We start from the raw sequence: 26245 nt of genomic DNA on the forward strand, positions 1-26245 counted from the left end.
TTTCCTGGTTTATACTGGGTCCACTACACCAAAAAAATGGTAGATCCATTTTTGTACTCACGTCAGGCCAAAACTGTAAGAATGGCTGCATCAGTGGCAATACAGTGCAGAGGATCTAATCATAAGGTCTGACAACAGGTCAAACAGATACATCCCTGACCCAGTTTCCTAATCTTGAGCTATTCTCAGCTCTGACACCTCTTGAGCCAAAGGTAGTGTCTTTGTGCTGTGATTAACACCAATTGTCTTATCTATTTTTGACCTTTCTTTTACTAACTCCATTAAATGGAAACCTCATTTTTTCTTGGCAAGTTGCATGCACAGTGGGAGCTATCAGTCATGTGAGATAGGGAACAACAAACAGAAACTCACAAGAAGCAAGTCTTTGCCTACTTCATCGATATCAGGTACAAATTTTTCAATAGGTTGTGCGGGTCTGGAAGTAAAAGCATTTCTTGGAAGGGCAACATCATTAGGCCAGTCCTCTTCTTCTGGGAGCCCAATTACACTGTGAAATGAAAAACATAATGTTAAGCCTGAAAATTTATGCAGTTTCCCCTTCATATGGAATACACTGAGCGGCATTTTATAAGCATTTTTGTTAAAATGAACTTAAATGCTTAATTGTACAGTAGTACAATAATCTCTCTGAATAGAAGCTGATAAACATAGGCCCTCAATGTGCTGCTTAGTAGAAATCATTTTGTGGGTAGCACAATTTTCTGGCCTAAGTCTCAATTTTCTGAGTCTTTTTACTGAAAAAAGGCTGAGTGCTTTAGAAAAAAGTTGCTTAGCTTTTGACTGGATGGTGCAACATATGTCACTCCAGGATGATTAAAAGCAGTAAGTTTCAAAGGGAATTGCATGCAAGGATCTTTTTTCACAAGAATAGGGACTGAGAGAAGAGTGTGGGTCAAGATGAGGGTAAGGCAATAAAAGGGATGTTTCATAATGCTTCAAAGCTACGTGCAGTAATTGTTGCCCAAATTTAAACAATTTATTTGCTTCACAATACAGGTTTTAAAGTCTCAATTTGGAAGTGGAAAGGCACTTGAGTGTCTTTGTGGTTTTGCTTTCAATTGTATTTTAGTTTTTCTTTACTTTTTGAAAAAAGAATATTTCATTTTCTTTAAATATTTTATTTCCTTATTCTTTAAATTATAGAAAATATTTATGCTTATTAAATAATCATGCTGAGTTCTAAAACTCAAATAAATTAAATAGTAGGTAAAGCACAACAATGAATTATGTCTCATAATTTTACATTTTAGTCTGATTTTTACATTTTAGCCTGATGTTAATATTTTTGGGGTTGAAAACCAGTTTCTGATGGAAATTCTGGAAAAGAACATACATTACTTGTTTGGTTTCAGTGAAAATAAATTTTTATAACCTGCAAAATACGGATTTTCAATGGAAACGCCGGCAGGGTTGGACAAGAAAGGACAGAAAAAAAACAATGTCACTGAATACTTGGGCCTGCACAAAGGCCAGTGCCACTAGGGAGCAGCATTGACCTTTCTTCTCACTGAGTTTGTCCCAAAGCTGGGTGAAGCTGTGGGCCAACCACACGGAGGTAAATCATAGGTTATACCTCAGCAAATGTAATGGAATTATCCCACCTCTACCTGTATGGACTTTAGACTGTAATTTGGCTCACCTAAAATACTTCTGAAAATTAATATGTCCTCAAAACAACAATATGGCTGGAAGGGCAAAGCAATTACAATCTCAAGACAATTAAATCTTACTACCTCTGGACATATCACAGCTCTTGGGAAACACTAAGTAGAATCTGTATGAAAAACCACACTTGCCATTTATCAGGTGCAGTGTGGGTATGGGGCAGCCCCTTTGGCCATGGCAGTCAAAGCCTTTTGATATTTCAGGATCTGACCCCATAATAAATATAATACAAATAGCATCAGAGATGGGAGAGTTCCGTATTTTAAATAACAATGACATTTAACTTGTCATTCAAATGTGTTTGATTAGTCCCACTGTTTTTAACACTGCACGGCAGGGCTTGAACGGGGCAGAGCAAGCACAGGCACAGGCAAAGCTGTGTGACAAGAAACCAGGAGGCAGCCTGTCAGAAAGGGGTGGAAAGGAGAGACATTTTTAGTTACACACACAGAGTACTCAAAATCCTTTAATATTGAATGTCTGAGTAGCTGCTCCCACTCTAATGGTCTCGCAGCATCACCATTTCAGTGACTAAGTTTGGGAGCAGCTTGGATAAATTTCACCTCCTGCCAAAGGTTCAGGCCTGGTCTTGAGAAACGCTCAGTACTTTCCACTCCCATTGATCACAACGGGAGACAAGTCTGCTCAAACCATTGCAGTTCAGCCTGAAATATATGAGGATATGCCACATGCTGGTAGTGTCCTGGAAAAGCAGGAAAATGTTTTGAGCCATGTATAAGGGATTTACCCTCATACATAGTGGAATTTTACTGAAACAAATCACAATGCACATGCAAAGCAAAGGCAGATCACAGCCTCATAATCTGAAAGAATTCATCAGTCCAGATTGCACGAAAATCCTGAAACTTCCTTCTGTCCAAATTGATCTCCAGAATGAGTCACTACTGTAGAAAGAAACAACCCTCCTACAAGAAGAGCTAGGCCTAACTGTAGGGGGTTCTCCAGCTGTGAAAACACAAAATAAACACTATTTGGCATAATCGTCAGAACTCAAGACAGAAACTTCTCAACTATTTAGGAAGAATCATACAAAAAAAGCAAACCCAAACTTTCTCTTTAAGCTGATGTGCAATAAGGAATTTCTTCTAAATTTAGCACAGCATTTTCTTTTCTTAGTGAATTCTTTTCTGCACAGGTAATCTCAGCCCCTAGGGATGGAAAAGATCCCCACTGGAGGCTGCCACTAGCAGCTATGCATTTCATCCTAACCCAGTTCACTTTCATTTTCCTCTTAAATTACATAAATGAAAAAAATCACAGCTATGTCTTTTTATATTTAAAATATGTTGTATGTATCAAAGCTGTGTTCATTTAATAAAGCAGAATATTGAAGGACTAAAGTAGTAGTTTTGGCAGAAGAAGGTAAAGTAAACTTTAAGGACTGATTTTTCTGGATTGGGCAGGAAGAGCTATTTAGCGCATGACAAATTAACCACACAAGTGAGTCACATACTCATGGTATGGTATGCAGGAAAGGGAAGTCAACTGTGTGAAATCAAGACCTGCAATTTAGGAACTCCACATTAAATAATGAAAATGTTTAGAAACAGATCTGTTACGATCTGAGAACTGGAAAAATAGTCAAACAGAGAAATTCATTATTTGTTCAGTTTAAGCTTTTGCTAGAAATTTTACTATCTCCTCTTTGGAATATCTTCAAGAAAATGATGTTTTGGAATAATACTTCTCACTCTCTCTCTGTGCTATCTACTTCTTATTTCATCCAGATCCCCAGATCCCTGTAGCTCCTTCATATGGAAAGAGGCAAACTGGCATTCGTTCTCTGGATTGGTAACATCTCTATGTGGTTTTTATTTCCTAACTACACTAGATGTACACCAGATCTTAAATTTACATGCCTCTTAAAAATACAAAAATGTTCCTTACTCTGAAGAGCTTTTACAAGAAAAAGAAATATAATCCTACTGAATTATCATATCAGTAATAGCAGTAACTTAATTTTGGATGAGAAATATTCCACTTCAGAGAGTTTAGAGTCTACCTGCCTCCTTACGTATTTGATGTATTTGAAAAACACAAACTCCTAGAACTGTAAAATGGTTTTAAATTAAAGTCAATTAATCTCTGAGAGAGCACATTAAAATGCTGATATTCCCTCAGTTCTCCCAGTTACCTTTCAGACCAAAATATGGACTGTTAACAAGCTAGACAACATATTTTAAAAGCTAACATACTTTTGGATGTTTGGAAGTCTTTTCTGCAAAGATGTTGTCGGTAATAATTTTAGAGAGTTCTGCTTTTAATGTATTATAATGCTGTTTTCTGCAATGCACAAAGAAATAAAGTAAAAAAAAAATAAAACCTCTGTGTTTGTTTACATGAAGAGAATCTCTTGGATTTAACTGTTTGTGAATATGTATGAATGGTACATGCACAGTATGTTTAAGACATTTAAAAAGCCCAAACCCAGAAGTCCCATAACCTCTTGATGAAGGCTATCAGTTTTGCAGAACTATATTCCATGTTGCTTCCTCCTCCCACTCTAACACAGAATACACGGAAATATCATGTTGCATACGGTAGCAATAGGAAATATGTTCTAGGAATACTTTGTTCTAGTCACATTATTGCATAAAAACATGGCAAAGAAATCTCATAGGGTTTCAATGTTAAACAGATATTGACATAAGGCAACTAGTTATTACTTACTCAAAGATTTTTCCTAGTTGATCAACATCTGAATTTCCACGGAAGAGTGGTCTAAAAAATAAAAAAAAATGTTTTTAGGATGTGACTTGCTTCAATTAACGTAAATTTATATATGTCATTGACAGTTGCCAATGTAGGGTGAAAACGTGGGGCTTTTTTGAGACTTCGTATCTTCTGCTTCCATGCTTTATCCAGTCTGCAAGTGAACCTTTCAAGTTTCTACTAAAACTGGCAACAAAAGGGGACAGATGACACATATTTTTGAATACACTACTTTGGAAAATTTAATCGTGCCCTTCAGCATGAATGAAATAATTTTCCTTTAACTAATACTGTCCTATGAATTATATCATTAACAAAATAGTTTTCACTATGAAGAACACTAAAATAGCTGCTAAGAGAGATAAAAACAGATTGAATGTCATGCAACTTGTGAAAACATAATAAAAATTAGAGATTAATTATTATGAATATAAATTTAAAATTAAAATTTTTGCGTACTGTATATTGGAAATATACAGCTCCTAGATTTAAGGGGTCAAATAAATGACAATGGATTCATGAAGCTCTGTAAACAATGGGGTGTGAAACGGTACAGAATTTACCTTGAAGTAGAGGAATACTTCTGCTGCATAAATAAAGATATATTCAGGAAAGAAACAAATTGTTAGGCTGAATGTCCAAAGGCTTTAAAAAAAACAAACAGTGACTAAAAACACTTTCAGACACACTTTTTCTTTTCAAAGTGCAATTAAAATATTTTTTTACTCATCATGTATAAGATGGTATCACCCCATAGTGCCAATGTAAAATATGAAAATCTGATTTGTATGGCAGTATAGCTGTACTGCCAGCTTTGTGTTGAACTCAGGAAGGTGTGAACAACAGTGCAATTCGATGTTGAAACTCCCAACATATTTTAACATTTTACTGACAGATGAGTAAGGATCCAGCCAAGAATGAGAGATTTGTGAAGATCAGGCCACAGATGTCGTGTACCATTTTGGTTCAACAAATGGTAGATTACTCCAAGAAACACAACTCACACACACTACAAACTGAGATAGTAACCTGGGCTGACTGATAGCCAGGCTGCCCTCTCTTCTGGATCTCGGCTCTCTAAGTACAGAGTATGTTGTAAACTCATGGTTACAGCTTCTAGAACTGTTCAGCTGAGACACAGTGATTTGACAAACAATGCATAATCCCATGCTTTCACCTGCAGCCTTTTTTATGGGTTATGGAGAAACACCCTTTCTCCTGCCTCTCTCTACATACTCCTCTTCTGTCTGATACAAGTTCTTGACACCAGTGACAGCCAAAGCCATAATTTCACTGCTGCTTTGCATAGGAGAAGAGCTCTCTCTAGACTGGAGAACAAGGAGTAGTCAGCTATGGTCCTTCCCCTCTCACTGCCCATATGCAGAAGCAGGTGTAGGATCTCGATCTCCTTTTGATAACCATGAGTTACTACTGAAAAATGGCACTTTCTATCTTGACACTCTCACAAAGGCAGCAGAGCTCCGTGTCACTGTGTGTCTTGTGGGTCCATTCCAAATACAGTAGGTAGGCACAGAACACTGTGACATTTCTTAGTCAGACACAACAATCTCTGCAGAAATCTGGGCCACCAATAAAAAGCAGTGAACTGGCAGACATGCTGTTCTTTGATGAACTAAACATGCATTTTGCCTCCTTCTTATGTGCTGCCATTCAGGTCATGTCATATCGACTTACACTCCAAACTGCTTTGTGCAGGGACACTGAGAGAACAATTTAATCAAATCTGATTTGAAACCATCTGACATGAGATTTGATCTGATGGGGCAAAATGTGGTAGCCTGTTACTTGTCCACAAAGGGCTTTATTTATTTTGATTGTGAATAAATCATACATAATTGGATATTTTGCTTCCCAGATACACATGATATTTACTAACTGTAGCCACTTTGACAAGACCATTGCAACTCATACTCTGGGATTTCTGGGGTTTTTTAAGCTTTAAGGTATATAGTAATACTGCTTCTATGAAAACCCAAAGCTTAACCCACTCAGACAGGAGCATCTACTTCTCTCCTAAGTTTGGGGCCTGATTTTCAGAACGTTCAGTAGTTACAATCCTAGCATTGCTTGTGGCAGCAGACACACTCTGTATCTTCCAAAGTCAAGCAATATTACAGCCTACGACATTTTTTTGCTTGTAATTATTAACATATAGTTACTTTGAATTTTTAATTTCGGCTCCAGCATTAGATTATTGAGGCCCTTTAAACTAATAAAATCTACACATTCAAATAATCCTATCTATGCAAATGGAAAGCTGATTTAATGTTTTAAAATGTATGCTGAACCTTGCATTAATGTGAAAGCCTGGCAAAGGCAGTCTTGTTTGCAAATCACCTTAGGCAGTGTCATGCCAAAACAAGTACAATTCTTGGGATTTTTAAGGAAGGTTTTTCCCATCATTGCTACTGTCTCAAATTCACTAAGGGCTGAAGCAAGAATTTAAATTCTTTTGAAAGTATAATTATACAACACAAGGTGACCTTCCAACATACTTTGGTATTTCATCATAATGAAGTGTTATTAGTTCATCTTTCAGCCTCCTATCCATCCCACCATCATGACTACAACAAGATGCCAACTCCAGGTTAGGCATCACTAAAAAAATGAAATTTGCCTCATGAATTTTGGCTCGAGGTTCAATTGGAATATTGGACAGATGATTGGGGAAACAGATTCACCTAATCAGCAGCTGTATGAAGTTCTCATTTCACATTTTGGCACTAGTTACTCCTTTGTAATGACTTGACAGCTCTGTAAGTCCAGTACACATAAAAACTTTCACATCAAGACAATTAAAAAAAAATTCTTAAAGGTGGACACCAGCTCCCCTACCACCTTTGAATTGAGAACACTCAGCAGCCACAGCAAAGCAAAATTTCACCTTTGTTCTTGGTATCTTTCACTTGACTCATACACCCACTCACTCCCTGAGGTTTATTTATGCAAGCTTGATCCAGAAGTCCTTTCTTCAGCAAATATTATCCTCTCTGTGATCATAATCTGTGTAAGGCTGGTTAAATTCTGGAGCCTGATTTTGTATCATTCCTTCTTTTTTTCTTCAGGAAAGGCACGGAACTGGGTTTGTGTCCTGTGGCAGGGGATGTGAGTCTGTCCTCTGACTTCAAAAAACACTTGAAATCTGTGAGTACATGTATCTCAGGAAAGAGGGACATTCCCATGGATGAAAGAACTATCCATGGGGATGTACTCGCCTTTTGTGTGGATCCTCAATCCTCTCAAACATCCCTGACTTTGCTTGCTACAAAATCCATGCTCTGATGGCTCCAACACCACTGTTGTTACTGAACACACACCAAGTAGGGAAGAACATGGGGAAAAAGATTTGGAGTGCACCTATGACATTTAATTTCCCTGTTTGCTCAAGAAGTCCCAGATGGTTCCCATGTTTGTTGGCTCTTGCTTCTCTGATTTTTCAGGGCAACAGAAGGAGGAAAGTGTTACAGGGAATATGCAAGTGTCCATCTTGTTTGACTACTTCTCCTGGCCGTGGAGTTAGGCCATTATCCACTGCCTCTGGAATGATGCCCACTGCATGGAGGAAAAGCCTTTTTTTGTCTGTTGTAGGACCAGAATGCCCTTAGCCTACAGATACGAAGATATGATGGAGGCATTGTATTACTTACCCTGTCCTGCTAAAATAAACCCCCCCGAGACAAAAAGCAAGTACCTGAGCTCCAGAGGTACGAAATTTGCAGCTGCACAATTAAATGGATATTAGCTATGAGTCTGCATTGTGAAAGCAGAAGCACAGAACACCCTCTGAACATAAAGAAACAATTTTTTAATGTGGGGGTGAGCAATCACTGGCTCGAAGAGGTTGTGGAGCCTCCCACCTTGGAGACATTCAAAAACCATCTGGAGATGGTCCTGGGCAACCAGTTCGAGGTGATCCTGCCTGGGCTTGGACCAGATGACACCCAGAGGTCCTTGCAATCTCAACCGTTCTGTGACTCTGTGATACTGCAATAATAAAAATACGGATCACAATGTAAGGTTGCAATGGAAAACCTCACAAACCCTGAAATGTTACCATCTGCTTATAGTTTAAAAGGGCCTGCACCACTAGTTTTCTGGCCAAAAGGCTCTCATGGTTATATATACCTCAACAAACAAGATTTAACCATTCACCAGCTTTAGGCTCTTTTTCTCTTGTCCATGCCTTAGCTCATGCTTTTGCTCACGCTCATGCCGAGTTTCACCTTCACTGAATTCACCTTCTATCTGAACTGGGTATTAGTGTCTGAAAAGTTGAGTACTTTATAGACATTGTGTTTCATGTCTGTACTACCCAGTAAAAACTGAGATATAAATATTTCCTAAGCAAGTCTCCACTAAAGAATTTTTCCTGGTGCAACTCTACATATGCCAAAGCAATTTTTCAAAGTATTGTATACAATGACAATGCAATGACATGCAAGAGATAAATGAGTTTTAACTGCAAACTGGCCACTTTACTTCTAGACTTTATCTTCAGTCTTTGGTCTACAAACAAAGAGAATCTAAAGCTTTCCACAAGGAAAGTTAGAATTTTCATAAAGATTGGAGTTAAAGATATTGATGAGCACTGTTCTAGTCAAACTACAATGCAGACACAAGGACAAAACCTAATAAAACCACATGCATTGTAGCACAGGAAAAGATTTCTGCAAGTTTTTTGACAGTTACTGACATTTTTAACTAATTAGTGGCATTCTGATATGAAACTATCTTTCCATTTCTGAAGTTGGTAAAATGGACACATGGAAGAAAGGTAACATGAAGAAAGACTGTTTTGAAGAGCGAAAAAAAGGTAAGAAATTCACTTTCTAACCAGAACATATTACTGAGCTCTCATGACAGTTCTGGAATTGCCAACACAAGTGCTTCCAAAGCTAGACAAGCTGAATCTCTTTCCACATTTGTAAGAAATAACATACAAAATAACTACCTATATTCTTTCTGCTAGTCCATTTGCTCATTGTGGTGACAACAGCAGTTAGGAATTCCATCCCCTTCTTTGTTATCACATAAAAATAAGGATAATCTCTTAATTACTAACTTGATTATATACAATATTCTTAGTGAAACGCCTGTACATTGGTGATCCATGTCTAGTCATGAAGTCCTACAAGAACTCCCTAAAACGAGAAGAACATCACGGGTGGGAAAGATACAACTTTATTTTTGGGTAAATTGAGTGAGGCTTAGACACTGGTTGAGAAGCTGCTGATAAGTTGTTTTGGGAAGAAGAGCAGTGAATTCAGAATAGGCAGCTGCAGCTTTGAAGGCATTTTACAAAATGAGGGAGGTGTTGAAAGTCCATGATTATTTGACATAGTGAAGAAAAAAAATATAAAGAGAAATGGTGAAAGCTGTATACGAAATTTTAGAACCTGATAGTGTTGTAGCAGTTAGGTCTAGGAGCTTGTATGTCTATATGTATAAGGGCAGCAAAGTGATGGTGAAGAAACTAAAAAAGCTAAAGCCAAGTAACATTTGCCAAGGAATCTTGCATCATGCCATGGGAAACCTGCCAAACTATATAGTCAGAGATATATTAAAAGGATGGGCTGGGTTTTTTCTTTTCATATTACAGAATGTGAATAGCTGGTAAATAATTTTGTCAGATTCTTAGTTACTTGTTATGAACAAAATATTTTTATTTTAAGAATTAAAACCATACATGACCTAAAACTGAAATTATGAGATGACTAGAAATAACATGATCTGGACTGTCCTGTGGAAACCTTTATTCAGAGGGATTATTTCTGAGCTGATTCCTAGCCACTCTTGTTGCTACCACTGTTTTTCTTTGACAAATTGCCTGCACAAGTCTGTACTACAGGTATGAAAAGAGAAACTAAAGCAACAAAAAAAAGCATCACCTTTTAAACATGAAGATCATTGGCCTTTCTGGTATGTAAGATCAAAAAGGTGAAATATGAAACTTTAATCTGAAAACAGGCCATGCTGACAAGATTTCACACTCTGGACAGTTACCCACTTCCAGTCACAAGTGACTTGCCTCAGCTGTTGCGTAATTCAGAGTTCTCATTTTAAACCTAACATTTTCTTGTACTTCTCTCTCTCCTTTCCCTTTAATAATATCTCTGTGTGGGTGGGTGCCAGACACTACTTAGGAAGAAGTTAACTTCATGTAGAGGTTATTATACTTGATCATAAATTGCTGAAAACTTTCCTGAAACTTATCTTCTCTCCTCCAATATGTAAGAGAAAAGATAAACATCATGACTGAGGAAATATTCTTCAGCTAAAATCTGACAGAAACCAGATCAGCCATCTTGAGTTTCTCATTTTAGCCTTTAAAAGCCCAACTTATTTCATTCAAAAATATATCATTCTTCAAGTGTGATAGTATCACAGTCATGAATAAGAGCTCTAAGATGGGGCTATGTCAGTGTTGAACTATTATTAGAACCAGATCTAATGCATCAAAACCTACAACAATTATTACTTTCCCTGGAGTTTCTCATGTCACCCAGTAGAGAAGAAGATTAAAAAAAGATAGTTTTGCAAACTTCCAGTTCTGTAGTGTGTTGAATTTGCTCTCCATTGCTATACAAAATGAAGCAAAATAAAGATAATACTCTGACCCTCAAATACACATATGGTCTAGTTCATAAGAAACATACGGGATCTCTTTCTTGAAGAAGAAAACAAAAAACTTTCAGAGCTGGGTACAGATATAGGCCAGCAAAGAAGGACCCAATTTCACATGTTCCCTTTGCATGAATAACTGAAAGGGAAATGTTAGTGAAAGTGAAACCAAAGAGAGGCACCATGTACAGCCTTATGACCAAAACAGGGCCAGCCTACTGTGCAGAGTGAAGTTTATCCAATATACATAATGATCTCTGTAAGTAAGAGAAAATATAACCATCTTCAAAGCCTCCTTAAGAACTGGCAAATGAGATCTTTTTCTGAGTTCTTAAAACCTGCTTGATACCTTTCAGGTAAGCATAATCCCAGGTGGCCCTGAAACAGAATGATGGGCCTTGTACCCCACCACTGACACAAAAGGGAGCTTTACCACAGACAAGGATACATACAATATATATATATATATATATATATACACCTATATACAAAGTTCCCAAAAGTAAGGTAAGTGTAGATATGATCTTTGACCAGAATATGCAGTAACATAGGCAGATCTCATCTTTTCCCCAGCAGAACTGCTTCAGAATTCATCACTGAACATTATTTTTTGAAACAGAAGAGCCTTGATAGGTTGAGCGTCCTTCACGTCCTCCCTCATCACACACGTCACAGTTCTCTTATCTCAGGACATTTGCTTCCCCACAAGATTTGTAGGTTTATTTCACTAGGGCTTTAGGGGTTATTATCTCAGCTCAGGAAGCATGATAGAATAGTGGCACCTTGAAAACCGTGGCAACGTTTGAAGCAAATTCTGTAAATACATACACAACTGACCTTGGAAAAAGGGAAGGGAAAAAAAAGTGTGGAAAAAGAACCATTCCTTTTGTTTGTACCGACAGTTCTACCAGCAATATAATTGAACTGTCTGTGTATTAAACACCCATCTCATCACCATGCACAGATAAATTATATGTACTTATCCATCAGCAGTTTGAAATGTAATGACATAACTAAACTGCAGGCTTCTGCCTTTTGAAAGCAGCCTGAAAGAAACACTGATATGACACATACAATATGGTCATGGTCTCCCCACACTCACTTACTTAATTTGATGCATTCTCTTCTCTCTCATGAATTTATTTCATATCCCCGTTTTAAACTGCACTCTTTAAAACTGTCACACGGCTTTGTCCTTCTTCTGCAACTCAGCTGTGGGGTTTGAAGGCAATAATTGAGGTATGGATTAGACAAAGGCTGTCTTATGTGGAAAGGTAAGAGCCAGGAGGGCTCCTCACTCTCCTGTTCATTCAAACAAGCAATGGTGCAAATCAATGTGGAGGTCACTGTGCAGGCAGCGTATGTGGGTGTTTGTGCAGAGAACTTCATGCCTCTGAACAAATTTGCCCATATTTTCCTTGAACAGACCTATATCCTCTCTCCAGAGCATGTCAGAGCTGTTTTTCACCACTTCTTTAATTTAACTCATAATTTACTCCTCACTTAAAAATCTAATATACAGCACTCCAAAATGACACATTTTAGCCAGAATATGAAGATGCTCGGGTTTCAGAGATACAGAATAAATTTTTTTGTAGTTTCACAATTTTTCTTGCAATGTCAAGATGACTTCAAGAAAGCTCATCTGTTGACATTTACCATATTTACTGGTATAAAAACCCCTTTTAAAATGGGCTTTGCTTGAGAGTGCCTCTAATGCTGGACTAGTTTTAATCAAGGGGATGGATATAGAACAGGTTTTAAAGTCTGAGGCCCTCTAATTAGAATTCAATAATGTTCCACAAACTGGATATATTTTCAGTCAGATTGCTGTGGTACAGCTTTAGGCTAGAAGGTTTTGTGCCATTAGGTTGACTTCTCTTGGAGTAAATTCTTTTAAAGCAGATGTCTAGCTTTGCTATCATTCTTGTATCAGGTGAAAGACTATGCACACCTGACTATTGCCCAAAGGAAACCAACTCTTACCTGTGATTCTTCCTTATCAAAGGGAAAAGAAAGTTACGAACACACATAGTCTACCTACTGGTTCATTTGATCTCCCCGAAGATACTGAGTAAATTAACATCCAAGTATGTGTTCCCAGGTTTTCTTGGGCTTTATCTTAGTAATGCTAAGCAAGGAGCTTCACAGATGAAAGTATACTCTATGGATAGAAGTGCTTATACTCTAAATACTTAATACAAAATAATGTGAAAGGATGTCATAAATGATGATTTATTTTCATCATTATGAGCAACACACAAAATGGTACATGTATGTACCATTAAATTAATTACTAGATTAAATTACTAGTCTAACTTTAAAAACAAACCCCACCAACAGAATCTAGAACTGGGGAGAGTAAGGCAAAAAAGCAAGTATCTGACTATAAGAGCATCAGAAAAACTCTGTAAGTCAATCTTCTGTCAGCTGCAGTAGTACAGTGACAATGAGGTAATGGAGGCTGCACATGGGCATTCTGTGAGACTTCAGAAAAGGGAGCTTCAAGAGTTGTCAAATTCCCACGTTTGAAGGGAAACACAGAACTCTAAGATGTTCTCACAACATAGAACATAAAATTCTCAATACAGAGTGCAATCTAAGGAAAACTGATTTTTTCTTTCCCTCCTGGAAAAAGATTAAAGGCTAAGAGAGAGAATCCTTGGGTTTTCTCTCCATCTGGGATTCAGCTGCTCCTGTGTGGTGTCAAGTACATGTTTTGATCTGTGATCACTTTATTTGCCCCCTTACTAGGTGTTAATGGCACCTGTCCGCTCTAAGCCTCTCTAAATTTTCAGATAAGCCTGAAACATCAGAACTGTGCCCACCCACAACTAATGTCTCATCACCCTCAGCTGTAATAAAACACTCCTGGTCAGAAAAAAATTTTGTAAGTGGATTACAACTCTCCAGACAAGAAGGGCAGGGAAAACATTTCAGTACTAAATGGCAAACTGTTATGTGAGCAGAGGTTACATTTCAATTTTTTTCCCCAGCTGCTGAGTTTGAGTGTCAAAAGACATGAAAGTGGATTAGGAGGATGGTGTGAAGAAAATACTTTAATTTTTAGCAGCTGTGCTGGCTTACAGTGAATTAATAAACACCTGCAGAAAAGCTTGAGATAAGCATTTAAGGTAAAAAGTTATGTATAGCAACCATGCAAGGAAAACTGATACAGTTTTCAAAGGCCACTTAAACTAGATACAACTTTGCCCTAAGCAACACTTTGTCCCATGCAATACACTCAGGCCAGAGAAGCTGTGAGATTTACATTCACTGGCCCATGACAGTGCATAGTATTCTGAGTTCACCGAATAAGAGCTCTCTGGTTATTTATTGTGTTCAGCTTTTAGCGATTTCACATAAAATCTTTTTCCCCACTTGAATCTTTATTTTTATATCAAAAGAGAAAACCAAAAACCTAACTTCCAGGTGATGACACTGCTCAGATGCCACCCTCTCCCCTATGTAACTGCAGCACATTTTGTGCAGTAGATTTGTGTGTTACAAGGCTCCCCAGGTTTTTTTTTTGCAACGATTTTTATGCTATTATCTCTGCTTTGCCATTTCTGAATCATAAGCCTTTTGTGTTGTCTGTGGCACAGCTCTATTGGTTTTTGACATCGTTTTAATGGGAAAAACACACAACTCTGTCTTTACAAAATGAACATTCCCTCAGTCTCTGAAATACCAAGCACACATAGCTCCTTGAATCACCCCACGTCTTGAACTCTTCTGTCCCCACATCACCACAGTGTTCACCACCTTTATGTCCACTACAAGGAGATCCTCAAGATCGAGATGGAGATGGCTGTCATTTATGAAAAAAACCCCAAGCTAATTTATTCAGAAGTAAAGAAAAAAACAGAACCCTCTTCTAGAGTTAGTGAATAATCAAGTAAAAGCCTCCTCCCGTGGTAAGCCATTTTATGCCTTGCTTTTCATACAGTTGTGGCTGGCATGTTTGCCAAAAATAGAGCATTTGCTAGGAAGTCTAGGCTCTCTTTAAACTCTGCTTGCACTTTCCAGCAAAATGCCCTCAAAATCAAACTCTTAAAAGATCCAGGAGATGAGCAACATGTACCTCTCCTTTTGCAATTGCTTCACAGGAATGGAAAAATGATTCCAAGGCAGGGGAGAAGCAAGCAAGTCTGTTTCTGTGCTTGAGTGGATAGGACACCCACCTAGAATGCAGTTCTGACTCTGTACATGTACTCTTTCATTGCTAATGGTCTGATGAGATCTAGGTTTAACTGAGTATCTTCATTCTTACAGCAGCAGAGTATGATTCATCACTGCCAAACAGGCTTAATTTAACGGCTACAGATAGAAATATTACAGAAAGATCTCTTGCTATGTATACTTCAGATGCTGAAAGCTTGCTCCTGAATTATGTGGATATAAAGAGCACTTAAAAAATTATTAAATTGTATAGAACAGTGTGTATGCTGTACTGACATTCATAAAACCTGTTTCATGGACATAATCTAATAAAAAAGATCTGATAATTCACTGTAGTTGGTGAAATTCTGGATGATATAGCTCATTGAGTCAGGTACCTTTCAGTAACTGATTCAGACTCAGTGAAAATCAATAGTAACTGAATCTTTATGCCAATTTACTCCAGCTCAGTTGAATAAATGAGTGGAAATGAAGTAATCCCTTGGATGAAATTCATGTTTGACAAATGTCTATATTCCAAAAGCACTTACTACTGGCAAACTTAGATATGTTAGGAGAGAAGCTATGAATATGGGGAATAGTTAAGTAAAAGAAGAAATACTTTCTCAGAGTTTGACTTAAGAGTTGCAGCTGGACAGAATTCATTCAGTTCATCTATAGAAGGAAAGAAGAGCAGATTACGTTTGAGTTTCTGGAAGAAGTCACATGGTTTGACCATGCCAGATGGATGGCTCCTAAAAGACTGCAAAACGAAGCATACCACAAGCACAAGAGAACAGACAGGCAGGTCACATGCTGGCACCAAGAGCTTGTCAAATCCTGGCTCTGCCTCTAGCAGTCAGCACACCATGATGGCTGTGTCTCACATGGACTCATTTGTACAGGGCCAGCAGGTCAGGCAGAGCAAGCAAGCAAATGTAATGGCAGTGCCACATGCCATGTGCAAACAAAAATTAGAAGCAAGGCAACAACACGTGCTTTCATATCACAAGGCAAACTATGGCTTCAAAGGAAGAAGGGGCAGGAGTTGCTGTAACTTGGTGTGAGCTGTATCCTGCTAACACCAGGCCCATTATGGCAAAGGCAGCTCCGGCTACATGTGGGTAACACGTGCTGCTCTGTGGCAGGTGGCACGTACATGCAGGAGAGGCTGTGGCCACCTCCCTCCCTCACCAAGTTAGGACTCTATGTCTTTGACGTCTGCAATGCACAGACTGGCAAGTCCTCTGCAGTGGTCTGAACCCTGCAACGGAGCAGAGGCAGTGGAGACCTGCCTTTGGGTACCGTGATTCCCTTCTGTCTTCCAGAAATCTAAATATCAAACTTCTTGCTTTCTCATTGACATTTTGAGGTCTCCTCTCACAGCCAAGTATTTACTTGGTACAAAATAGTACAACGTCTCAGAAAGCTGTTATCATTTGCTCTGCTATCCTTAGGTTTTTTTAAGCTCCAGAGATTGTCTGCTCCTTTAGGTCTGCTTTTCACTTCTCTCATGCACATTTATGGTGTTTTATTAGATAAAAAGAACATCTAACAGCCTTGGTGACCAATACACATGGAGAAGTGCAAGTCTGAAGCTGTTGAAAAACACGAATATGAGACAGATTTGTCCTATATACTTCTCAACTAGTACATATTGTCTTTATGACTGACCAATGGTAGCTAATTATTAGACTCCATTTCTGGACAATCAAATACAGAAAATTCAGTAAAGGTTGCCTGGATCAAAATGTCTGACTAGACACTCAATTTGGAAAAAAAACTCCCACACTTGGGAGCTCAGCAACATGAATCACAGTTAAAAGTCTAGTCTTTTCCCCCCCCTCTCCAGAGTGCAGCAGTGTCCAGGAAAGGATCCCAGGAATTTAAATACCGTTTTGTAGCCATTTTCCTATGAAAGAGAAAAGTAAATAAAAACAATGTTTAGTTGTATTACGAGTCAAACGAAAGTACACAGAGATTCCCCCGGCCAAACTCTAGGCAAAAAAGCAAAGTCTCTCCCAGCCAAGTTCCTGCAGAGGGAAGCTGTGTGAAAGAGCCAGGAGACCCTTTCAAATGGAAAGTCTTTGGGCAGTGTACAGCTGGCGATCCCTCTTCAAGCTAGAGAGCAAGGGGCATGGATGACATTGCTCTCCTTCTCTCCAGCTCTCTGGCTGGTGGAGTGAGTGCTAAAAACAATCTGCAGCTGGGGATCCCATCAAGGCAGCCCTCAGGCTGCTCTGGCTTATGCAGGTATGAACTTTGAGATGCTCCAGAGGACACAAAGGTGGTGCACGTTCACAGCAAGTGGCCAGCAGATGTTTCTGCTGCCAGCTGCATTTCCAAATATCCATTGCAAATGCTATGATGCTAATACCAAGGACTTAAAAATACCTACATCACGACTGACATGTTGTGGTCTTTCTCTCAGCCACAAGCTCTTTTCCTCTGACCTCTGGCCAGACTTCTTCAGATTGCCACAGACTGGAATACTGCACCTCTAAGGAATGCATATATTTTTATGGACTTTGTGCTCAGGGGGATTTCAGACTAGTGTTGTGCCACCTGCAATGAAGAAGTTCTCCAGGAAGAGACCTCTCTCATGAGGCGTGTGCAGCCACTGGCTGCCAGCCCAGAGTCACCCGGTCCCAGTCTCAGTCCCTTGGCCACTGCCTTGCCTGGCATGACCCCACACCTGAACCAGTCAAATTAAACTTGGTCAGCTAACACCACTTCTGTGGGGCTTTGTACCACTGCTTCAGGGTTCCCTTCTGTTTCCTTGTCATGGGTAGTGGCAGTTTTTGGTTTCTATGGTTTTTCAACGGTTTCCCTTACCAACAGATCTATTCCTTTGACTGAAAGTCTGGCACAGCTGGAAACTAGAAGCAAAACCACAAGTGAATGGCCTGGCACTCACCACCCATCTCCAACCACAAACCCATACAGTTACTGGATTTGACTAACGGCTATCAATCACCCCAACTGCAGACAAACAGATATCAACTAGAAAAGGCTTGGGGGAAAATGAGAGCTAAAAAGTAACATGATATTTTACTTTTAATGAGGTGATGCTGTCTTGGAAACATCTTTATTTCTTACTTGATCATTATGGCATTATTCTGTCTACCCTTCTCTCTATTAAGGTGTGTTTGTCCTTTGCCTAAAGCCAATGCAACTTCTGCCTTGGAGGTCAGGTTAAACAGAAAACAATCCTCATTATCAAAAAAACTGGAGTAATATGAACAAGTGCAGTCTTCTGCTTCCTTTTATGTTAAGTTTCCTTAAGCGTGAAGCAGAATGCCATTGTTGTTCCATCAGATCACTAAGGTCACTTACTTAAACTGTGGCTTGTGTCCATTCAGCTTTAAAGATACTTGAAAAAAAAATTTCGTAACAGGCTGGCCACTTATCTGGGGAGGAAGAAAAAGATCCCATATTATTAGGTCTAGTTTGGGAAAATGATCAGCCTCCCACACACCCCTAGGCACATGAATGGCAGAAGAATAAAGGATGAAAAGTGCAAAGCACAGAATTTTGAATGCTGACAAGATCTTCCTAAGGAACAAACCTTCTCCCAGTACAGTTGGTCTGGACTCTGGTGAACTTTTACAGCACTTGCAACTTAAATCATTCTTGTAACAAAACAAGATAATTTCCAAAAATGGCAGAAACAAACTCAGGCCAGAATCATACAGTACTTTGGTTCAAAGGTTGCAAATTAAGTTGTGTAGCTTTTACAGTTCTAAGCTGCAACATCCACTATTGCTTGTTAGAACAAAAGACAAAACAGAAAAAAAAAAGTTGTTATTTTAGTTCTTTTTGCTACCAAGATCTAACTGTAAACAAGCACATAAGTGAATGATTACACTTTGGAGCTCTTGGTCCACTAGATAGGTTGGTTTAAGGTTCACTGAAAAACACCAGATAATGTGATTGCAAAGTCTGTGTTTAAATTGCTGCATGATAAAGAGAACAGTTCTCTCTTAAACCGCATTTAAAATGTTTGGCAGTTTATATGGAAAACCTAACTTATAAGCAGCATTCATGGCTGTACTTACTCAGTTGCTTTTTGCCATGTCTCTACTGTCTTGGTTTTATTATACCTTCCCTCACAATATTCATTTATGCATCCTATTTTTACTTTTGTTAACAGATTCCTCTGCTGCTCTCTCTAGCTCTCTCTTCTTTCCAACCTAAAGAAGATTGAAAATATATTACAGATCTTTTCTTTGCTCTTGAAAGACATTTCAGAAATGTGTTGCAAATAAGAAAACACAACATAAGAAGGAAAAGCTAAACTAAGAACTGAAAAGAAGTAGAAATTTTCCATAAGGAGGAATACAGGATCTAGTAGGCAAAGCCAAATATTCCTGCTGCTGCATAGCCACCGTGCCCGCTTAAAACAGTGAGGACTAAATGATCAGATATGCTGAAGCACAGGAAAATAATTGACAAGGAATTAAGATGAATCTGAAATTATACTGTGCCATAGAAATATGCTTCACAATTTGTTGCACGGCAGTATTCATATTTTAGAGGCTCCTTATTATCTTCAGAGCCTCTTTTCAGACTGTGTTCATAGTACTGTTCTTGTATGTGCAGAAAGGTAAAATAAAACTGAAGTCTTCACTACTATCAATCAGAGCTGTCTCTCCTTCTCACGTTCAGTACGCCCAGGATTTCATCTGCAATATCCATACTCACAGAAAGAAGTTAAAATATCAGTCCGTTGACAATTCTCAATGGTGTGCAAATAAAGATAATTTTAAAAAGACAAGGAATATAATCCTTCCCTTTAGAAATCAGGCTAAGTTTATCAACTGATTTCCGTTTGAGCCAGTCCTGCTTATGGTGGTTTATATGAATATGTTCTCTGTTCTGCTCCTGTCCAAACCCAAGTATCTGCAGTAACATCACTGATGCACTTGGGCTGCAGTAGGAATATGTCCTATACTTAGAAAAACAAGCTCTGTATTCAATTGCTGATAATGTTTCAGTATATGGTACTTTACTGTTGATTACACGTTTTAAACAAATGTTTCTGCTTTCTCAATGGTTTGGATAATTGAATAATATTAATGGAAATAAAAATTTAAGTAACGACATACTGTTTCTTAACTGGAATTGAGGGTCATGTAGCAGACATAAACAACCGCCCCACTGGGTATGCATTTGCAAAGTTACAGACTGATTATTCCTCAAGACCATTCAACAGCAAAACAACTCACCATAAAGAACGACTAATCCAGGCTATGTCAGGGGCAGAGGACACAATACTTTTAAATTTCCAAGCAATCCTCTGCAATAGTAACATTTCTGTGAACAATCTTCCCCAAAGCCCACTGTCCTCTTTACTTCAATATCCAGATGAAGAACACACTTAGGCCATTGACAACCTGTGGCTCTCTGTTGAACACACGTTGCCAGATGTATACCTCATTTCTTTTTTGAAAGTGCCACATTAAAAGCCAGTATCTGTGAGAGATTAGCACCTACAGAACAGCTAATGCAGACCAAATGAGCGCAGGATGAAACTGATAAGCTAGTTAGGACAGACTCAAGGAAGAACTGGACAGCAGATCTCTTCGGAGAGAAAAGCTGCCTGTCCTGTTCAAAGCACCAGGGAACTGCAGGCTCTGTTACAAGTTATCACTTTGTTGCCTCTGGTAACAAACAGGAGTTGCACATCTTTCTCTGGATGAAGACATACATACAGTAGCTCACATACTCGTGGCTTGACTTCCTTTGTAGCTACCCTTTTTGTGTGTGTGTTTGTATGTGTGGTATTTTAGCAGACAGGTAACAATAATCATACTTCCAGAGTGGCTTAAATTTGGGTAAATTTAATTTATACACACTCTTTTGCTTGTCCTATGCAGCCTTATGAAGCCCAGAAGAGAGACTGTGAATTCCACCCATAGCTTCAACTCTCAGCTGACAGTTCTTCATAGCTCCAACATATATTGCAACCCTTATTTTGAACAAAAGTCTCACAGTCCTGGGCTTATGTCATAGATGAGACAGCTGAAAGCTTGTACAGCATCACTGAAAGAAGTGCAAGGCATATGGAGGCTGGGGACACTACACAACACTCACGCCTTGCCAGTTTGCAGCACTTTTACAGCGATCACTTCAAGTGCTGTACTGTGCACATTAACAGAGAATAGCTTTGCAATTCTTTATGCCACCCTATCACACTGAATTGTTTCTGAAGAGGTTACAATCCTCTCTGAAGTCAGGGTTAATTTCAACAATGATTTCAGTGAAGCCAAGACTTCACCATATGGTCCTGCTAAAAAGATAGTTTTTTCACTCAACAGCAGAAGTTCAAACTTCCCAACTTCAAGTTTTGGAGACAGCTTAAAGAAAGGTGTTCCTGTTACACTTGGCTATTTCTTTCTGCAACCACTTGATCATCTTAATCCCACAAAGCATTAACTGAAATTTCAGCTGCTGAGCTAAGTCTGCTGCTCTTCTTTGTTCAGATGTCAGGTAGAGGTAGAAGTGAGGGGCATATTCTGAGCGGGTCCCACTTCTCAGAATCACAGGAACATTTGGGGTTGGAGGAGACCATGAAGATCATCCAGTCCAACACCACCGTAATCACTCCTGAGCCACAGCCCCAAGTGCCACATCCATCTCTTGAATACTTCCAGAGACAGTGACTCCACTAGATCCCTAGACAACTTATTCCAATGCCTGACCACTCTTGGACTGAAATTTTTTTCTAATACCTCATCTGAACGTTCTCTGGCTCAGCCTATGGCCATTTCCTCTTGTTCTTTCACTTGAGACATGGCAGAAGAGACCAGCCCCCAACTTATCACAATCTCCTCCCAGGTGGTTGTAGAGAGCAGTGAGGTCCCCCCAAGTCTCCTTTTCTCTACAACAACCCCAGTTCCTTCAGCTGCTTCTCATGGGACACGTTTTCTAGACTCTTCACCAGCTCTATTTCCCTGCTCTGGACACCCTCCAGCACCTCAATGTCCTTTTTGAAGTGAGAAACTCAAGGTGTGACCTCACCAGTGCTGACTACAGAGGGACAATCACTTCCCCAGGACTGCTGGCCACACAATTCTTGTGGCTTCCTTCCACAGACTCATTCTACCTGTTTCTGTAGTTGACACAGGAAAGCACAGGAATGCAATGGGCCTGATGACTGCACTTCAAACTGAACTAATAACTTATAGGTTGTCTGGAAAGGGGAATAAAGATTGACTATATTTTAGTGATTTAGATGATTTACAATTACTCAATACCCTAAGACATTATAGCTAAGAATGAATCTCTGTACTGCTAGCTTTTTAAAACCTGATGTTTTATGATTCTAGGCAGCCTGTAGGTCCCAAATCCAGTGTTCACATCACCAGAGTTTTGATATTATCACATCTGTATACGTTACCTAGTCCCAAGCTCACATTTTTTTCTACACACAATGATATAACTCCTCTAATTGGACAAATTTATACCACTGAAAGATGACTCATATGCCAATAGCTTGTTTCCCTGTGTCTGCTGTTTGCATCCACCAGGGAACTTGGCCCACCATAGGTATTTTTGTAGAGTCACACATCTCTTATCTGCTGTTACAATTTTCAAGCACAGCTGGTAATATAGGAACTGTCTCATATATATTAGGAGTTGACAGTAGGCTGAAAAATGTGACAACTGCTAAAAACATGATTTAATATTTAAAAATTAATAAATAATAATCTTATACTATTCGTGCCAATCTTGCAGCTTATGAATTTCTGGGACTGATGATTTTACCAAGAGCAGGCTGATTGAAACACCATGGAGCTGGTGCATGAACAGTCTCAGTAACAAACCCATGTGAATGGAATTTATTTCCCTCCTGGATAGATGAAGCTTGTTGATTGAGATAATACTGTTTTACTTTTGGTTTGGGGAGGTGGAAAAGAGTTTTGGGAGAGGACTGTCTTTCCAGTTTTAGGTTTGAATTGGTGCCTGTAAACATGCAGTCACATGGCCACCCTCTAGTGTATGACTTCTTCAGCTTGACTGGGCTGTGAATACAACAGAGGCTACAAAACCTAATAGTCTCTCCTGATGATTTTTAGCTCTGTATTTATTCCAAAGGGAGACAAATTCTTTTGCTCCTTAAATATTATAGTTAAATGTGCCTAGCTGGAATTGTTACACAGATAGCCTGACTCCTGAGTCCCACATGCACACCTACCAACCTCATAGTCTGTAAAGCACTGAAATCATACAGAAGCATGGTTTTGAAAGCTGGGCAGGCATAGATGCTCTAAGAATGAAGCACCAAACATTCTGACACTTCTTCTCAAGACTGCCTACTCAGGAAAGAATCCAAGACTGGTGATCCGAGTTTTCTTTTATAGAGCATTTCACACAGATCTGAATCTGGGATTCCACTCTTTTCCCCCTTTCACCCTCATACCAGGATTATGTATTACCTAACTGGAACAACAAGACATTCTCTTCCCTAAAACACTGGTCATGGCTTCCTGCTTATGAGCCACGCACACTCCTTGAGCCAGCTGAAAGAGTGTTATGGATGCAGACAGAAATGGACGCTACTCCCATTTTTGCCTTTCTCTTTAATGAGGTGCTCACCAAGTAGAAGGTACAAAGCCCTTTCCTACTGGCCTGGAAAATGCTCAGCCTCAAAGTGTAATCTTTTTATATGCAATTCAAATCTTTATCTAAAAATTAATTTAAAAGTCAAATGATGTCCCCATGCCCTCAGGCTCCTGTCAATCGTGTCAGCTGTATCTCTGAAGGACTCTCTGATATGGTAGCAAGCCATAGCACAGCTTATAATTTCCCCTACTGTTTTTTACTACGCATGCACCAGAGCTTTTAAATCACAAAGAAAATAGGAACTATGACAAACATGTTTACTCTTTCATTACATAATGACACTCAATTCAAATGCCTAGAAATCACTGCAAACTGCTTAATTACACAGGAAATTTAAAAACTGGAGCTGTCATAAAAGGAATTTTTGAAGTAATGCTTTATTTTGGGAGTGCTGTCATCAGCAGTGCACATGGACTGAAAAGACACACAAAGCAGAATAGTTTCTGTGTACATAATGTACACCTAGGTATTGAGCAGTTTATTGCTGATCTGTAAATAGAGTAAGATCCTTGGGAATCTAACTGAGGGATTTTAGGATACAAACTCTATGCATTCATCTCTGCAGAAGCCTATAAATCGACCAAAATTGAAATGTACAGTTTTAAAATAGCTATGACTTTATATAAACCTCAGACTGCGGGAGGAACAGAGCTGAAAGGTGTAATTTGTTTAGCTAAATCAGCCAAGACGAGAGAAATGTTCAAATTTACTCTAGGTGTGTCTAGACAGAGATACTTTTTTTTTGTGTGTGTCCAAGTCCTTTATACACTTCTGTGTATTTCAGATCTACTTCTTAAACAAATACTTGGCTTGCATTTGTCTTAAATTGTTTTAGATTAAGGGTGATTTAAACTGAGGTGCCATCCACTTAGAAGATACAGTAACCTGTAACACACAGACTGGACCATTCATACAGAGCTCACTTTTCTCCTGCACTTATCCAGGCTTAAAGCACCCTCACTGTGTTTGTAACAGCCTACAAGATTCTATTCAAGCAAACTCAATCTGTCCAATGTCTCCTTGACAAAAACAGGATTCTGGTACGTTTTGTGACGCTATATAGTGTATTATTATGAAACCTATTCCAGTGAAGTCCCTGGGATATAAAAATGCCCAGAGAAGTCTCAGTATGTTTCTTAAAAATGACAGACCTCTAAGATCTTTAAAAGAGAAAGCAACAGAGAGTAGGAAAAGAAGGCAAAAAGTACCCAGTAGGACAGCAAAACAAAAAGGCTGTTTCAATATCAAACCTATCCATGTCTATCACGCAAAGATTTAGCTGCATTCTCATATTCTTACCCTACCAACACCAGTGGAAATACAAACTGGTGATTACCCAAGGGCACTACCATTTCCCAGCAAAACTGCTATTGCATTTATTCAGTCTTTTGGATATACTCCATGGAGTTTGCAAAATTTTACATTTTATTGCCACCAAGGTCACAGTAACATGGGCTATCTTTTGCAATCCATCAGAAGAATCTGAAAGACAACACAGATCATGCAGAGAGTATTGCAGTGTTAACCCACAGAGCCACCATTCACCATTTGCTGTGGCTTTATGGCAAAGAACCTTGAGAACAGTCTTCCAAATCATGCTTGCACACTGAAGCATGAAGAAGTCACATTATTTGCAATGAAAGAACATAGTACATACAGACTTGGCAGATTCCTGACCCCTACAGTTTTTGACAGTCTCCCAAATTTAAGACTGAGAATGTCAGACTGACCCTGCATCTGGCAAGAAAAATAGAAGTCCTGGTTTTATCAAACTGTGGTTAAAATCAGATTCATTTCCATAAGAAAAAAAAATACTCATTTTGTAGTATTAATGTAATATTTGCATTTATAGATGTAGAAATTTAATTTATTCTGTGGATTTGAAGATTCAGAAAAGCTCATACACTATTACAAGAAAAAAATTAAACTGGTGGCGTTTGTATATACAGTATTTCTTATCTGTCACAATACTTAAAATTAAATGAGAGGAAAAAATTTTGAGCATGTAATTAACTTCTACATTCATTTTTTGGCCTGCATCACTCTTACTGCAAGTGCTGAAATGAAGCTTTTGACCCTGCTATTTGAATTAGAAAAACTATCAGCAGCTTAATACTATTGCGAATATGTCAGCATATGGGCTAAGACTGAATCTTCAAAAGTTTGCAATTGAAAGTTTAAGTGATATTCCTAAAATCCTCCTTCTTTTTTTTCTCTAATTTTCTGACTTCATTTCTGAGTCAGAGACAGAGAGGGTGGAGGATAACTCTACCCAGTCCACTTGACCAGGCAAGAAGCCCAAGAAAAATGATTTTTCCACATAACATTAATAAGTTGTAAAATCCCAAAGTTATTTTCCAAGACTTCAATTAGTATTTGAACTTATTGTATAAAT

General features: G+C 38.7%; 1 protein-coding gene across 2 annotated transcripts in view; it reads right to left on the reverse strand.

The window, feature by feature from the left end:
- CDK6 (cyclin dependent kinase 6) overlaps positions 1-26245 on the reverse strand; it is a 136099-nt gene that overhangs the window by 14724 nt on the left and 95130 nt on the right. For both annotated transcript variants that reach the window (XM_088161657.1, XM_088161653.1), the window contains exons 6-7: positions 4378-4428; positions 373-508 (exon numbers count right to left, since the gene is read on the reverse strand). In XM_088161657.1, the coding sequence (XP_088017783.1) occupies positions 373-508; positions 4378-4428 (187 nt within the window). The remainder of the gene's footprint in view (positions 1-372; positions 509-4377; positions 4429-26245) is intronic.

Source organism: Sturnus vulgaris, chromosome 1 (genome assembly GCF_052056855.1).
Source record: "Sturnus vulgaris isolate bStuVul1 chromosome 1, bStuVul1.hap1, whole genome shotgun sequence".
Classification (NCBI taxonomy): domain Eukaryota; kingdom Metazoa; phylum Chordata; class Aves; order Passeriformes; family Sturnidae; genus Sturnus; species Sturnus vulgaris.